Source organism: Lontra canadensis, unplaced genomic scaffold (assembly GCF_010015895.1).
Source record: "Lontra canadensis isolate GAN:19392208 unplaced genomic scaffold, GSC_riverotter_1.0 scaffold20, whole genome shotgun sequence".
Taxonomy (NCBI): domain Eukaryota; kingdom Metazoa; phylum Chordata; class Mammalia; order Carnivora; family Mustelidae; genus Lontra; species Lontra canadensis.
Genome location: NW_022631014.1, coordinates 23,358,695 through 23,376,514, shown reverse-complemented (window position 1 = coordinate 23,376,514; position 17,820 = coordinate 23,358,695). Strand labels below are relative to the sequence as shown.

The 17,820-nt window shown below is 43.8% G+C and overlaps 1 protein-coding gene across 3 annotated transcripts in view; it reads left to right on the top strand.

Moving 5' to 3' along the window:
* The first annotated feature begins 612 nt into the window (after positions 1-612).
* The window catches only part of UBP1 (upstream binding protein 1), a 67,087-nt gene continuing 49,879 nt past the window's right edge, over positions 613-17,820 (top strand). For all 3 annotated transcript variants that reach the window (XR_004383103.1, XM_032861316.1, XM_032861315.1), the window contains exons 1-2: positions 613-854; positions 15,978-16,129. Coding sequence is in view for 2 of the 3 variants with exons in the window: in XM_032861316.1 (XP_032717207.1) it covers positions 742-854; positions 15,978-16,129 (265 nt within the window). In the remaining variant the exon portion in view is untranslated. The remainder of the gene's footprint in view (positions 855-15,977; positions 16,130-17,820) is intronic.

Below are 17,820 nucleotides of genomic sequence, written 5' to 3'. Positions count from 1 at the left end.
GGGCTGGAGTGCGGGGAGGCTATGGGCCGCAGGGGCTGCGAAACGGCCGCGTGGGCGGGGCTGCGCTGCTCCGCCTGAACAGTTTCTCGGTCCCGAAGCGCCGGGAGTTCCCCGAAGCGCCCGGCCGTGCGGGGCGGGCCTGAGCGAGGATCGAAAGCGGGGCGGGGCGGGGGGGGTGGGGGCGGGACCGGGGCGGGGCCGGGAGGAGGCGGAAGCGGCGAGAGCGCTCAAGCCGCGGCCATATAGGAGTCAGCGTCCGGGCCGGCGGAGCGGCGGCGGCGGCGGGGTTGGCCGGGGTGGCGGGGAGCTTGTACCTGGGCGGGTGGGCCGAGGGCCGGGGTCGAGACCGGGGATCGGGTGACGGGCGGGCTGAGCTCCCGCCCCCGCGCGGCGCCGGGGAGGATGCGGCCGGGGGCTCCGGGGCGGGGCGGGCGGCGGCGGCTGCAGCGCTAGCGGCGCAGGGGGTGGGCGGCGGCGGCATGAGGCGCGGGGCCGGCGCCCGCGGGAGGGAGGCGCTGCCGGCGGCCCGGCCGCTCCCGCTGCAGCTGCTTGCCGGGCTCGCCGTGCCCTGCTTGCGGGGCCCCGGACGCTCTCGTCCCGGCCGCCGCCCGGGCCGCCTGTGGTGACCATCCGCCGCGCCGCCCGAGGCTTCACCCGCGCCCTCCCCCAGGGCGCGCCCGCGGAGCTCCGGCCCCAACGCCTGCTCGCGGAGGCCGCGCCGGGCGGCGGCGAGGCCGGAAGATGGCCTGGGTGCTCAAGATGGACGAGGTGATCGAGTCCGGGCTGGTGCACGACTTCGACGCCAGCCTCTCGGGCATCGGGCAGGAGCTGGGCGCCGGCGCCTACAGCATGAGGTACCGGGCGCCCCGGGCCGGGCGGGCGGAAGCTGGGGTCTCCTTGGGGAAGACCTGCACGACCCCGGGCCTCTGCCAGGCGCGGCTGCGCCCAGCGATGCCCGGGCCTCCCGGCCGCGGGGTCCGGGCCCTGCCGCGTGGCGGTCGGGTCCAGGGAGCCCGGCGGGCATCTGCCCACCCGGGTGGCGGGCGTGGGAGGGCGGCCCTGCAAGACGCCGCGGGAACTGCTTCTGAGAGCTGCATTTTTGCTGTAAAAGTGGCCGGCTGTTAGGATGGCTTGGGTTGGTGGGGGAAGGGGCTTCCTTTTCCTTGGAAGTGATTTACTAGTCCCTTGGAGTTGAATAGTGTACGAAATGGTAGAACTTGTATTGGGAAAATACTCAAGGTTTTGGCTACCAGTTTCTAGTCTGTTCTACATCGTAGTCTTTTCTGGTTGCAAATTTTAATCATTTGCTGTTACAGTAGTAATTATAAGTGAAAGGAGACTCGGGGGGAAAAAAACCCTTAGTGATGGTTTTTGATTGTTTCAAAGTGAAATTTTTCATTTTGGTGACCACTCTCTCAGGCTTTTTTTTTTTTTTTTTCCTTGAAGAAGGCTTTAAGATGCAGTGATTGCACAACAAACAATAGTTTGTTTAGTCTCTGTTGCCTGTCCCAGCAGCCATTCATTTTGTTTAATGTTGAAGGTTGAAACAGATCAGAGCTTAGTTTCTGGCCTTTATCCTGAAGAATGCTGTGTTGGGTTTTTTTGTTTTTGTTTTTAACTTAGGTCAGTTTGCTGGCTCTTTATTTTTAGCAGCTATGTTGAAATACAGTTTATGCAGTATAAGTTCACCTGATTAAAGTGTACAATTCCATGGTTTGGCAGCTTTTTTTTTGTTAAGGCGAATTGAGATTTTCTGAATGTGTTCTTTAAAGTAATGCCTGATGTCTTTGAAGTGCTGTCCAGTCTTCTAGTAGCTTTCGTACATCTCACTGCAGCTCTCCGGGAGGACAGAGAGCATAAATGTCCTGAAGAGAGACTTGGGGGTCAGCAGGCCTGGAATGGTGGGGGGAGGGGTGCACCCTGAAGAAATTCAGCTTTTATATCTTAAAGGGCAAACTCTGGGTAATAACTCTCAGAAAGGAGGAGATGTTTCTTAGAGTGTGGAAGTGTGTGGAGGAAAGCCTTTGGTCACCAGACTCTGACCCTGATTGGGTATGTGCTCCTCTCCCTGAACTTGGCACTTGCTCTCTGCAGTTGTGCAACTTGAGGGCTCTGGATGAGGTGGCTTATTTTCTAGAACAGCTGTCTCAGTTGAAGAAATTGATCTATTGAAAGTCACAGGGTCATCCCACACAGTACTAGAGACCGTGATTTCATAGTTAAAACACAGACCTCAGGTGCCATGCTGCTCCTGGAGACCATTTAAGGCACATGAAGGGACTTTAGTGTTTTCAGCTGAAAAGTTGCTTCTCAGGTCTCAGTTATGGCTAAATGGAAGTTTGTGGCCAAGAATTTTGCTTGTTAGGGTTATTATTTTTTTTTTTAAGATTTTATTTATTTGACAGAGATCACAAGTAGGGCAGAGAGGCAGGCAGAGAGAGGGAGAAGCAAGCTCCCTGCTGAGCAGTGAGCCCGATGCGGGGCTCGATCCCAGGTCCCTGGGATCATGACCCGAGCCAAAGGCAGAGGCTTTAACCCACTGAACCACCCAGGCGCCCCTTGTTAGGGTTATCTTGAGTTTTTACTTTTTTTCCTAGAGTTTTATTTGTTTTAGTGACCCAGCCAGCTAATGAACTTTTGTGTACATGTTAGTCTGTGAAAAGGAAAGAAAATCATGATTTTAACCTTTCCCTGACCTTGTTCTTAAAATGTCTGACATCTTTATGATTATGGGTCTTATACAACACTTGGCCATGGGGGAAACTTTCCATTAAATGTTTTTAGTTATTGCTTACATGGTGTGTCATTTAATCTAAAATTTCAGGTATCTTTGAAGGCAATACCAGTTTTTAAGGAGCTTATTTAGGTTTGTTTGTTTTCGTATTTAATTGGATCCTCAAAACTGAGCAGCTGATGAGAGTTCTTGCTTGCCTCTTGCAAATTCAAGGCCCTTTATTTGAAATTCAGACTTGGGCAGTTCCAAAATGGACTTGATACAGATTCAGTCTGAAGTAGGCTTTAGGCTGTTGGAGGCTTTCTTTGATTGCACTTCCCAGCTTGGACTGGGGGTCCTAAGAAGGCTGGATCTTCGGAGTGCCTGGTGTGTCTCTTCTGCATGGGCAAGTAGCCTCTCTTCATATCGCATCAAATGGGAAGTAAGGCTAAGTAAGGCTATTGATGCTTATCTTTCTCTTTGATTTCTTTTTTCTAAAGTTCAAGAATTAAACTCAAGGTGCTGAATTTGAAATTATTGGAAAATGACTTCTAAATGAAAGGCTGCCTACAAAGTAAATTTTTTTAAATTCCAAAGTGAAGTATGCTTACTATATTTGGTCTTTGGATGGTTTAAATCACCCTTTTTATTTTTATTTTTTAAAGATTTATGTGCTTGTCTGACAGAGAGCACAAGCAGGGGGAGCAGCAGGAGAGGGAGAAGCAGACTCTCTGCTGAGCATGGAGCCCAGTGTGGGTCTCAATCCTAGGACCTGGAGGTCATGATCTCAGCCAAAGGCAGACACTTAACTGATTGAGCCTCTCAGGCCCTATAAACCACCCATCTCTAAAGACTTTTTAAGAAATGGTTTCCTTGATTTGGGGGTAGAAAGATGGTTTCTCTCAGTAGTATGACTTAACTTAAAAATCTGTTTGCGTTAGGGCACCTGGCTGGCTCCGTAGAACATTGGCTCTCGATCTCAGGGTTGTGAGTTCAAGCCCCAGGTTAGGCATGGGACTTACTTAAAAAAACAACAACAACAAAAAAAACCCCAAAACTATTTGCATTAAACTGCAGGCTGATAGTATTAGGCTATGCTGTGACAAATTTTTGATACTGTCTTTGCTTCTTCCCCTCCTCTTTTTCTTCTTGGCTCTGTTTCATTTTCTCTGTCACCACCCTTCTCCCTCCCGTCTGTGTGTACTGGTATACCACATTTATATGTGAGGTATGAGCTACTGCAGATTCTGTTTGGAATGAGGCAGGTCATAAATGTTTTTTAGAATCTTAGTTATAATATCAAGATTCTAGAGATGGATGAAGAAACCTTAGAAACTTCTAAACCATTCCTTTTATTTTAAGTGAGTAATCTGAAGCCCACTGATGTTACAGTGTTGGGATCCAGGTGACCTGCTAGTGGTACTACCATTCCAAATGAAGGCTAAGCTTCCCCTCACTGAAGGAAGGCTGAAACCCATTGTACCTTGAAATCTGGGTCATTCATGTTTTCTGAAGTAAGGGACAGATAACTAAATGACCTTTAGGAAATAGCTCATTAAGACTTTCTTAGGAGGGTCTTTTGGGCCACCTGGTAATTTTCTTCCCATCTTACTGTTTACATGAAATTTAAAATCTATAACTTAATTTTTAGGACTTAGGAAGTACTATGATCTCTTTACACATAAAATATTAAATTATTACCTTACAGAAGACATTGGCCATGTAGACTGGGGAGACCTCAGGTCGTGTGAGGCTCTTGACCCCGGTTGTCTAAAAGATGTCACTGGAGGTTCTTGATCTCATCAGGAGAAAGACTTGAAGGACAGACACTACACAGCAGTACAAGCAGGAAAGTTTATTAAAGCAAAAGTATGCTCTCAAAATGTGAATGCTGGTGGGCTCCAGGGAGTGTGGCTTCCGTTAGGGTTTGGATTTCTATCCACGCCCAGCGTGGAGCCCAACACAGGACTTGAACTCAACCCTAAGATCAAGACCTGAGCTTAGATCAAGAGTTGAACGCTGAACCAACTGAGCCACCCAGGTGCTCCTGGGTTTCTCTCTTAAAAGTTGTTAACAAGGGGCGCCTGGGTGGCTCAGTGGGTTAAGCCGCTGCCTTCGGCTCAGGTCATGATCTCAGGGTCCTGGGATCGAGCCCCGCATCGGGCTCTCTGCTCAGCAGGGAGCCGGCTTCCTCCTCTCTGCCTGCCTCTCTGCCTGCTTGTGATCTCTCTCTGTCAAATAAATAAATAAAATCTTTAAAAAAAAAAAAAAAAAAGTTGTTAACAAGAGGGTGGAATATTCATCACTTGAGGAAGGAATTTCTTGGAAGCATAGCCTTTTCTTCCTTATTTGGCCAGGGGTTTCCTGTCATGAGACCCGTGTTGGGGAGATTTTAGGTATGGTAATGTGGTGTAATAATAAAGGAATAATGTGAACCTTGGCCTACTTTGTCAGCCATCTTGGACCTGTCTGGTTTGATCCAGTTTCTTGTGGTTTTGTTTTGGAATGCTGCCAGGACAGGCCTCTGACTTCCTCATAGTTGGCAATGACTTCCTGTACGCTGGCTTGCAGACATCCTATTAGAACCTAACTAACTGCCTACTCTAAAACCATTATAGTTGTTTCCCAGGAAATGATGGGCTCACTTTTTCATTTTTGAGGAAATTTCTGTCACATAACCAGGTCTGAATAATCAAAGTTTGTTAGTTTTTCTTTCAAGGTAAAGTGATATTCTGTGGGAGAAACTGCTCAGTCAGCCTCCAGATCAAAGATTATTAAGGTGGCATAAAAGCTTTCCTTGAGGGCGCCTGAGTGGCTCAGTGGGTTAAGCCGCTGCCTTTGGCTCAGGTCATGATCTCGGGGTCCTGGGATCGAGTCCTGCATCGGGCTCTCTGCTAAGCAGGGAGCCTGCTTCCTCCTCTCTCTCTCTCTGCCTGCCTCTCTGTCTACTTGTGATCTCTCTCTGTCAAATAAATAAAATCTTAAAAAAAAAAAAAAGCTTTCCTTGAGATAACCACTGCACTTCTGTGTGCAGCAGAAATATATTATACCTACCCAAGAACCAATATATACTAAAATTGATCTTTTTTTTTTTTTTAAAGATTTTATTTATTTATTTGACAGAGATCACAAGTAGGCAGAGAGGCAGGAAGGGAAGCAGGCTGCTTCCTCAGCAGGGAGCCTGATGCAGGACTTGATCCCAGGACCCTGAGATCATGACCCAAGCTGAGGGCAGATGTTTTAACTGACTGAGCCACCCAGACTCCCGTGAACTTAATAGTTATAATAATTTGTAGGATCTCAGACTTTGTAGTTAGACAGTATCTTTAAATAATGGTAGATTTGTTTCCTCCTATGTGATCTTTACATTTCATTTTCTTGCCTTGGTGTGTTGGTTAGGGCTTCACTCTAGTGTTATTTAGAACCACTAAAACTTGAGTTTTTAGTCGTAATGATTTTAGAGAATGTTCCCAAAGTTTCATAAACAGGTTATCTTTGTTCCTAAATGAGATTGGTCCTCAATTTTCTTGCACTCCTGGTATTTTTTTTTTTTTTAAACATGAAGGCTGTATCAGTTTCATGTTGAGTTGGGTAGCTTGCTCTTTATGTGCCAGAAGTTTTATTTATGTATTTATATATGTATGTATGTAGGCAGGCTCTATACCTAACATGGGGCTTGAAGTCACAACCATGCAATCAAGAGTTTTGTGCTCTGTGGACTGAACCAGCCAGGTGTCCCTAAACAGTTCTTTATTAGATGAGACTTAACTGTTCAAGATTTTGTGAAGTTCACCTGGAATACAGCCTGGATTTGGTGATTTTAACTTTCTTGCACAAGTAGATATTTGACGGTACCTGTAATTTATTTGACATAGGAGTATTCAGAATTTGTGTATCTTGGCCAGTTGTGGTAATTTTAAATTTCATCAAAAATTGTCTGCTCTGGGGCGCCTGGGTGGCTCAGTGGGTTAAGCCTCTGCCCTCGGCTCAGGTCATGATTCCAGGGTGCTGGGATCGAGCCCCGCATCGGGCTCTCTGCTCAGCGGGGAGCCTGCTTGCTCCTCTCTCTCTGCCTGCCTCTCTGCCTACTTGTGATCTCTCTCTCTGTCCAATAAATAAATAAAATCTTTAAAAAAAAATTGTCTGCTCTGAGTTTTCCAAATTTTTTAAAAAGATCTCTTCAATATTTGTGATGATGCCTTTTATTTTATGTACTACTTGTGTCTTTTCCTTTTTTGTGACCTATTTCAGAGGCTTGTATCTTCAGTGCTTCTCAAAAAGCCAAATTTTGGCTTTTCTTTTCTGTTGGATTTTCTATTTTACTTTTGTGGTCGTTTTCTTCCTTGTTTCTTGCTTGCTCTTGTTATTTTCCAACTTGGTTGGTTGGATGCTTTTTTCTTCTTTGGTTTTGGTGGTGGTTTTCTAACATGCATTTAAGGCTATATATTCAGCTAAGTATCTCACAGGATTCGAAGGGAACGCCTTTTTTTCATTCAGTTCTATTGTTTTCTTTTTTATTTTCTTTCTTGTAGTTCTTCATATATCCTGGACCCTAGCCTTTTATCGTGCATATATGTCATAAATACCTCACCTCTGTGACTTGCCTTTCTCTTCTTTTTGGTGGCTTTTGAATGTTCTTGATTTTGATATGGTCAGATTGACTAATCTTTTCACTTATAGTTGGTCTTTCCTTACTGTGAGGGTGTAAGATATTCTTACAGTCTTTTCTAAAGATTTATTACTTTATTTTTTTATTTTTTAAAGATTTTATTTATTTGACAGAGATCACAAGTAGGCAGAGAGGAAGGGAAGCAGGCTCCCCGCTGAGCAGAGAGCCCGATGTGGGGCTCGATCCCAGGAACCTGGGATTATGACCTGAGCTGAAGGCAGAGGCTTTAACCCACTGAGCCACCCAGGCCCCCTGATTTATTACTTTATATATCACACCTAAGTTTACAGTCTATCTGGAGTAAATTTTTGTTTGTTTGTTTTTGGTAAGGGTAAGGTATGAAGTAGGAGACCAATTGCACTTTTCCCTGTTTGAAAAGACTTTTTACTTGAGCCTCTTCACAATGACATTCTGTTCTAAATCAGCTGTCCAGAAGTGTGGAGTTCTGTTTCCAGATTCTGTATTCTGTCCTTGTGTTCCTGGGGAATACTCAACTACATCATGCTTTGTCATTATACTCTTGGATTTGATTTGTTAATTCTTAATTTGGGTCTTTGGCCTCTATATTTATGGCTGAAATGAGCTTTTCATTTTCATTTTTAGTTCTGTTTGTAGCTAGTTTTGACTTCAAAGTTACATTAGACTCCTAAAATGAGTTAGAGTGTATTTACTCTCTTTCTGTTCTGTTTGAAGACTTTCTGCGAGAACTGACTTTCTGACAGAACTTGCCTATAAAATCATTCTAGGGCAGGAATTTTCTTTGGGGGAATATTTTTAGCCACAATATCAGACTCTGTAGGATTATTTTAAAAAGATTTTTATGTCTTGAAGAAAGTTTTTGTAAGCTTTTATTTTTGTAAGTAATCTCTACACCCAACACAGGGCTTGAATATACAACCCCAAGATCAAGAGTCACATCCTCGGGCACCTGGGTGGCTCAGTGGGTTAAGCCTATGCCTTCAGCTCAGGTCATGATCTCAGGGTCCTGGGATCAAGCCCCGCATCGGGCTCGCTGCTCAGCGGGGAGCCTGCTTCCCCCTCTCTCTCTGCCTGCTTCTCTGCCTACTTGTGATCTCTCTGTCAAATAAATAAATAAAAATCTTAAAAAAAAAAGTCACATCCTCCATTGACTGAGCCAAGCCACGGTGCCCCTGTGTCTTAAAGTTTTGATAAATTATCTTTCTAGGAAATTGTTCATCTTATCCATAGTTTCAGATGTGTTGGCATAAAGTTGGTAGTGATATTCTCATCTTTTCAGGTTTTTTTTTTTTTTCTTTAAGATTTTATTTATTTGAGAGAGAGGAACATGAGTAGGGGGCGGAGGGAGAGGAAGAAGTAGACTCACTGCTGAGCAAGGGAGCCTCATGTGGGGCTTGATCTTAGGACTCTGAGATCATGACCTGAGCTGAAAGCAGATGCTTAACCAACTGAACCACTCATGCACCCCTCATTTTTAGTTTTTATTAGTGATAGCTCCTTTTTTATTCATACTTATTTGTGCTTTCTCTTTTTGAGTTGTCTCTCCGAGACAGATACATATAAATATAAATTTTTTAGGGCATATTGGACCAGACCCCAGACCTTTTGTGCCCTTCGTATTTATTTGTTAAGACTACAAGAAACTCCAGAGTTTCAGGATACTGCTTTTCTCCTGCATTTTGGTCAGCACTGTGGCGCTGCAACCCCTCAGTTCTTTTTTTTTTTTTTTTTTTTTTAAATTTTATTTATTTGAGAGAGTGAGCGCACATGTGCATGCATCTGTGAGCACGAGAGGGAGACGCAGACTCCCCTCAGAGGAGGGAGCCCGATGCAGGGCTCATACCCATGCTCTTGGGATCATGACCTGAGCCAAAGGCAGACAGTCAACTAAATGAGCCACCCAGCCGCCCCACACCTCCTTAGTTCTTAGCCATCTCCCCTTTCTTGCCAGTTCCTAACATCCTTCCACCTTGCCTTCTGGAACCTTCAATCTGCCATCACATGGGTTGAATTGTGTTCCCCAAGAGGATATATTAGAAGTCCTAACCCTCAGGACCTCAGAATGTGACTTTATTTGAATAAGATTTTTATAGAGGTAATCAACTAAAAATGATATAATGAGGACAGGCATTGGTGTCTTTATAAAGAGAGGACCTTTGGGCACAGAGGGAAGATTAAGTGCAGACCTACAAGGGGAAGCTGGCCATGTAATTTGGAGGGATGCATCCACAAGCCAGGAAGTGCAGGACTTCACCAAACACCAGAAGCTGGGGGAGAGGCCTGGACCAACTCTGCCAGCACCCTTATTTCAAACTTCTAGCCTCCAGAGCCGAGAGACGTACGTTTCTGTTGGTTTGAGCCACCCAGTTTTTGGTATGTTGTTATGGTAGCCTGAGGAGACTAACACAGGCAATTTTGTCTCATAATGATATCTTCATCTTCCTGTTCCTTTGGAAAGCGGGCTGTCCTCCCAGTCTATATTTTTCCTCTGAAGCCCTTGCAAGTGGTAAGTGGTGGTGGTTTATTAAGGAAATACTCCTCACTGTTACTTTTAAGCTATGCTCCCTTTCTTCCTTCCTTGTAAGACCCCCAACTTTGAATTTCGTGTTATCAAATTTTAACCAATCAGTCACTCAGTTATTGCAGTCATCTTTTTTTTTTTTTCAGTGTTCCAAAATTCATTGTTTATGCACCACACCCAGTACTCCATGCAATACGTGCCCTCCTTAATACCTACTACCAGGCTCACCCAAACCCCACACCCCCTCCCCTCCAAAACCCTCAGTTTGTTTCTGAGTCCATATTGCAGTTATCTTAGTGATTTCTGGGGCAGTCCTCATTTTTAAAATTTTAGGTCCTGGTTCACTGTCGTTACCTGACTCTACTAAATTCTCAGTGATTTCAGAATATATCCAAATGGACCTTCCAGTAGCCTAACATTTCTGTTCCCTGTATCTCTCTTACAGTGGTATATCTTCAGCTTCTCAGTCCTATGATCATATGTTAGACCTTGATATTTCTAATCATGTAACCCACATATAATTTCAAATTCAGAGTTCACTGTTAACTACTACCTTTCTACCCTTTCAGCTCACTCCCTCAGTACCTTCCTCTTGCTGTCATTTGGCCCACCTACGATCCTTGATTCAACTCTATTCACCCTTTTTTTTTTTTTTTTTTTTGCAATTTATTTATTTTAGGAGCGCCTGGGTGGCTTAGCCATTAAGCATCTGCCTTCCGCTCAGTTCACGATCCCAGGGTCCTGAGATTGAGCCCTGCATTGGGCTCCCTCTGGTGGGAAGGCTGCTTCTCCCTCTCCCTTTGCTTGTATTCCTCTCTTGCTGTCTCTGTCAAATAAATAAATAAAATCTTAAAAAAAAAAAAAAGATATGTTTACTTTAAAGAGAGCTCATGAGCCAGGGACAGGCAGAGGGAGAGGAAGAGAAGCAGACTCCCCACTGAGTGCAGCTCCAACTCACAACTCTGAGATCATGACCTGAGTCAAAATCTGAACTGACTGAGCTACCCAGGTGCTTCACATCCTCTTGAACACCTTTTTTTCCCTTCAGCCAGTTTTAATTTTCATGGACAGTCGTATTTCGTTGATTATAGTTTTGTCTCTCTTGCCCTCTCTTGCTTTATTTCCTTCCCATCTTTTTTATTTTAGCAGAACTGTAACCCTGATTAAATGTGATTTTTCACTTCCTTTTAGTCACCTAAGCAGTTGAATGTGGTCGAAAAGTACTGAGTGGACTCACTTGAAGTTCACAGCCTTAGTGTTTCAGTGCATCCTTTTGCCACTGCGTTGTTCCCATAGTGGCCTTGTCCACTGCTCCCCATCCCAGCACTTGATGACTCCAGGACTCCTCGGACCCTCCCACCTCCCATTGCATCCTCCCCTTTCCCACTTTCCACTGGTTGAGTCCTTTACTTTGTACTTCCTTCTAAGTTTAGATGTTTTTCTTGATGTACTTAGGTGTGGTTTTCTTTTATTTGTCCTGCTTTGGTTATTTGGGCTTCTCGAATCTGTGAATTGGTATATTTCATTAGTTCTGGAACTTGCTCAGCCTTTATCTCAAATACTTCCTCTACAATATTTTTCCATCTTCTGGAACTTCAATTCAATGTAAAATCTCACTATATCCTTTCTTTTTCTTTTGCATTTTCCCTCATTTCACTCTGCTGCCTTCTGAATAACTTATTTTTGCCTATATTCCAGTTTACTTATTCACTCTACTCTACATTTCTGTCTGAACTACTTTTAAAGCTAAGTTTTTAATTTTAGCAATTTTGTTTTCCAGTTCTAGAAGTTCTATTTGGGGAATGCCTGGGTGGCTCTATCAATTAAGCATCTGCCCTTGGTTCAGGTCATGATTCTGGGGTCCTGGGATCGAGCCCCGTATCTGGCTCCCTGTACAGCAGAGAGCCTGCTTCTCCTCCTCCTGCTGTTCCCCTTGCTTGTGCTCATTCTTTGTCTCTCTGTCAAATAAATAAATAAATGGAATCTTTAAAAAAAATTAAGTCATTTGTTCCTTTTCAGTTTTGCCTACCCTTAAAATTTCCTCTTCCGTGCAGTCTATTTGGGCTTGTCTTTTATTTCTTTAAACAGAATAAGCATAATTTTATAGTATGAGTCCATTAATTCTAGCATCTGAATTCTTTAGGGGTATCAGTCTGTGTCCAGTAGGAAAATAGAAACCATTTAGATGTTTAAAGCAGAGAAAGATGTAGTGAAGTATTAGTTTGCAAAGGTGCTAGAAGAGTTGGGCGCGTTGGGGGAGGACTTGTTACCTGGTTGCTCCTGGGCTGGCTGCTGAAGGGATGACTGCCCGGAAACTTCCTGTGGCACAGTCTGTGCAGTTTCCTGCCTCTCTGTCTTTTCCCACTACCTTTTAATTTCCCACCAGTGCTTCCCTTGTACAACCTAGCAAGACTCCAGCTGGCAAGAAGTCTTATATATGTAGTTTCAGACCTCGAACCCTCTGCAACAGAGGCGGAAGAGAGCTGAATACCAACAGACAGATCTGGAACTGGGTGTAGGCCATCTGTTGTTTTTGCTGTTGGTTCTTGCTCCCAGAGTCTTGTTTGTCTTTGTGTGCCTGGTTATTTTTGGGTACTGGCATTTCAGAATTACTTGTAATAATTTGAAGCCTTGAGAAACTTTTCATTTGGTTGTCAGATCCCTGGGAGCTCTACCTGTTGGGGATATGGGATTATAAAAACAACTGAATACTAGAACTTTCTTCAGGTTCACCCTAGAAGAAATGATCTTAAATTACCTAGGCACTTGGTTTTTTCTTTTCAGTAATAATTGGTTATTAGTGTTGCAGTTGGTTCATTGGTTCAGGAGGTACTGGAGACCCTTCTTTGTGCTAAATGCTGGGGTGAGTCAGTGAAGTGAAACAAATTTGGGGAGATCGTTATGTTTATGGGTGATAGAGACTTAAGTCCTTTCTACTGTGTGAAGGTGATGAGCTTTTTGTGGGTAGATAGAGCAGGACGGGGAAGTTGGGAACATGGATGCAAGGACTGCAGCTGTCTGGCTGTCACTGTGAAGGTGACATTTAAAGGGAGTGCACTAGAGGGACATCAGCAGAAGAGTAGAGCCAAACCCAAAGCCAGTGACAGGGTGGGAAAAAGGCAGGGTGGGAGGCTGGTGTGGGGGGCAGGGAAGTGAGGGCAAGTAAAGGAGGGAAGAATAAAGTGAGTGGGGCCTTGAAGGGACCCTAGTTGAAAGACTCTAGCTGAGGAAGAGAGTTCAAAGGAATGAAATGATCTGGCTTATGTTTGACGAGGAACACTGACTGCTGTGTTGACAGGAATGCATTTTCTAATGAAGTTAAAAATTAATTGGGATTTCAAAGGAAAATGATATTTTTTTAAGGTTTTATTTTCAAGTAATCTCTATACCCCACCCAACTTGGGTCTCAAACTTACAACCTGGAGATCAAGAGTTGCATGCCCTACTGACTGAGCCAGCCAGGCGCCTCTTTTTCTTGTCCTTTAAATACTTACATATATAGGACATAAGAATATATATATGTTTTCATCTACTGTAGAACCATTTTGACTGTTATAGTTGTTTTTCATGAAGAGAGTTGTTCTCAAGTCTTAAAGTACCACTTTTAAGTCACCTGAAAAGTTTCTATATCTGCCATAAGGTTTTATATCTGTGCCACTTAGGTGACCCCTAGGTTGTGCTGAGAAGAGCCATAGAGGAGGATTGGTGACCATTGCTGACTGTGTGTTTCTCAGTTATACTTGTATGCTTAGAAGCATTTTGACAGTTTCCAGGGATAAAGAGGAGGACTGGTGGGTAATAAGTCTCTGAATAATCAGTCTGGTGCTTTAATAGAGTATATGCAGGGAGGAGGGAATGCAATGCAGGTTTTTTCTCCCATCTCATTTATTTCAACATTTTGTTTTAAGTTGAATTTAATTAAAATGGACTAGCCAAATATCTTACTTAATGGCCTGTAGAGATAAAAAAGGAAAGTAAGCAATTCAGACAAACCCTTGCTATTGGTGTTGATGTAGTAGTTATTTATTTGGTTATATTTTTTAAAAGATTTATTTATTTTAGAGCAAGTGGGAAAGCATAGGGCAGGGGGAGGGGTGGAGGGAAAGAGAGAATCTGGAGCAGACTCCTTGCTGAGTAGGGCTTGATCTCACAACCCTGAGCTCATGATCTGAGCCGAAATCAAGAGTCCATACCTTAACCAGCTGAGCCATCCAGGTACCCCTCATTTGGATATTTTATTATTTTACTTTTTGCTGAGGAATGAACATGGAAACATTATCAAGATACAGAGGTACAAGTTAGTGATTTATCTCAAAAACAAATACCTATAACTCATACATTAATGATGGGAATGTAAAAATGGTGCAGCTGCTTTGGAAAGCCGTTTGGCATTTCCTCAAAAAGTTAAACAGTAACCATATAACCTAGCAGTTCTACTCCTGGGTTTATATCCAGGGGAATTAAACATATGTCTTCATGAAAAACAAGCAGCTGTTCATAGCAGCATTATTCATAATAGCTAAAAAACGGAAACAACCCAGATGTCCCAGAATGGATAAACACAGTGTGGTCTGTCCATACATAAGGGAATATCATTCACCCCCAAAAAGGAATGATGAAGTACTGATATATGCTACAATAGGGGTGGACCGTGAAAACATAGTAAGTAAAAGAAGACCATATGATTCTATTTGTATTAAATGTTTAGAATAGGCAAATGCATAGAGACAGATCACTGCCAAGACCAGGGGTAGGGTAGGGGGATAGGGCTGGGGAATGAGATTTTTTTTTGAGGTGATGAAAATGTTCTGGAATTAGATAGCTGTGGTAACGCACAACTCTATTAATTTACCAGAACCCATCAAATTACACACTTTAAAAGGGTGAATTTTTATGGAATATAAGTTATATTCGCAGCTGTTTTTACAGCAAAACAAAATAAACACATCCATGTGTGTTTGGGTTAACAGAGAATATAGACAGTGCCCCAGAAGCCCCCCACCCCTTCCAATCAATGCCACAAATTATTCTTGGGGGGAAAAATAGCAGCTGTTTCTACTGCTGCTGTTCCCTCGCAGAAGAAGCCATTGTTTTAGACTAAGCATGAAGCTTTATGCTCTCAGTGTTTGCCAGGCCTTGCAGGGTACTTTTTGTAAAGTACCATTTTAATCATATGCTTCTTTGTGATTTTATAGTACCAGTGTGACCTACCTTTCAAAACAGGTAGCTATGCACTCTTGACTTGCTGTCTTTTTAAGACTCTTTTTTTAGATTTATTTATTTCAGAGACAGAGAGAGAGCGAGCATGAGAGGGGGGAGGGTCAGAGGAAGAAGCAGACTCCCTACCGAGTAGGGGCTTAGTCCCAGGACCCTGGAATCATGACCTGAGCCAAAGGCAGACGCCTAATGGACTGAGCCACCCTGGGGTCCTACTTGCTCTTGTTTTAATAGAAATAATATGGATTTTAAAGTTTTTGAAGAATTTTTTGAAGTAGCATGTATATTATTAGATCTCTTGATCAGTAAGTAGCATGGACTTTATTAACTATTAAATACTTTTTATTTTATCTGCCTCATCGTAGCTGCTCCCTCCTTCTCCCCACACCCACACTAGAGGTATAGGTTATTAATACTCTCTTTTGGGGAGCCAGATTAACATTAATAGTTCTTTTATTCTGTGTGACATTTTGGAGTTTAAATTTTTTTTTTTTAAACTTTATTTATTTATTTGACAGAGAGATCACAAGTAGGCAAGAGAGAGAGCGGGAAGCAGGATCCCCGCCGAGCAAGAGAGCCTGATGCACGGCTTGATCCCAGGACCCTGAGATCATGACCTGAGCTGAAGGCAGAGGCTTAATCCACTTAGCCACCCAGGCAACCCTTAAATGTTATTTTTATTTATTTTTTTAATAAAGGTTTTATATATTTTTTAAGTAATTGCTACACCCACCATGGAGCTTGAACTCACAACCCTGAGATCAAGAGTTGCACACTCCACTGACTGAGCAGGCACTCCTGAGCTTAAATTTTAAAAGAAACTCTGCCCTTCCATGTTTTTATATGCTTTTAAATATTTTAGTTCTCTTGCCTTTCAGCGATGTCTTGGCATTGCCCATTTTTAAACAAGAAGATTCCAGCCTTCCACTGGACGGTGAGACTAAACACCCACCCTTTCAGTATGTGATGTGCGCTGCCACCTCGCCCGCGGTAAAACTGCACGACGAGACTCTCACGTACTTGAACCAAGGTGAGTATGGCTGCGTCGTGCTCTGAACGAAGGACAGACACACAGCTCGAGCGTTTGGGCTTTACAACCGAATTTACAAGTAGTAATTTAAAATTAGATGATTTTTCTTAAATTTGACAACTTTAGTTAACAAAAACCATAGGCATTTACTGTTAGCCAGCAGAGTTGTAGTTCATGGAACCTGATATGCACAAAGAGGGCCCTTGCAATAAGATTTTTTACAGGGTTTTTCAGGCGAAATCCAAAGGAGAAGCAAGTAGGAAAGGATGTCAGTTATTTTTAGGAATGCTGGTTTCAGTATGGAACTTGAGAATGAATCAAGGAGCCTGGGTCTCAGGCCTGAAGCAGGTTTGTGCTGAAAATAGACAAGCTGCACCAAGATGGAGTCTGTGGCTAAAATAAGCCATGTCCGATTTTGTCTACTCATATCTTGTCCGCACTTTATGAGAATATGAAGTTTTGCTGATAGGAAAGTGAGAGCTGGTAGAGTGGAAAATAGAGATGTGGGGGTAGAATTTACTCTTGGAAATTATGAGGTATTTTTTTGAGGTTCTTTTAGCAGTTTTGGCACAGGCCAGTGTGACTAACCAAATTAAACAAAAGTACTTTGTTACATAGCTATGAATTTGTTGGATACATTGAAAGCATGTTGCACCCTTATTTTTAAACAAAATCAGAACTTTTATTCTTATAAAAATAGTACATCCTCTCACTGTAGAAAGATTAGGAAATATGTCAAGATGTAAAGCTGGAAATTAACTGCTCTCACCAAGATAAAGTGGTTTACCTTATAGGTATATTTTCTTATGTGTACATCTGCTTTATTTCAACAAAATTGGAGTTAATATCTGTTCACTTAAGAACATATTATAATTATTTTTCTGTCATTAAATAGAATCTTAAATTCTTTGAATGTTTGGACAGAGCTCTGGGTTTTGGACTGATGATTAGTGAGGGAGGAGTCAAGATGGTGGAGAAGTAGCAGGCTGAGACTACTTCAGGTAGCGGGAGATCAGCTAGATAGCTTATCTAAAGATTGCAAACACCTACAAATCCAACAGGAGACCGAAGAGAAGAAGAACAGCAATTCTAGAAACAGAAAATCAACCACTTTCTGAAAGGTAGGACTGGCGGAGAAGTGAATCCAAAGGGGCGGGAAGATAGACTGCGGGGGGAGGGGCCGGCTCCTGGCAAGTGGCGGAGCAACGGAGCACAAAATCAGGACTTTTAAAAGTCTGTTCCGCTGAGGGACATCGCTCCAGAGGCTTAACTGGGGTGAAGCCCACGCGGGGTCAGCGTGGCCTCAGGTCCCGCAGGGTCACAGAAGGATCAGGGATGTCTGAGTGTCGCAGAGCTTGCAGGTATTAGAACGGGGAAGCCGGCTACAGAGACGGAGCCGAGGAGTGAGCTCTCAGCTTGGGGTTACCTTCAACCAGTCGCAGGCTTGGTCAGCTCGGAGCGCGGCCGGAGGCCAGGGTGACAGGAGTAATTGGGCGCTGTTCTCTGAGGGAGCACTGAGGAGTGGGGCCCCGGGCTCTCGGCTCCTCCGGGCCGGAGACTGGGAGGCCGCCATCTTCATTCCCGTCCTCCGGAACTCTACGGAAAGCGCTCAGGGAACAAAAGCTCCCGAAAGCAAACCCGAGCGGATTACTCAGCCCGGCCCCTGGTAAGGGCGGTGCAACTCCGCCTGG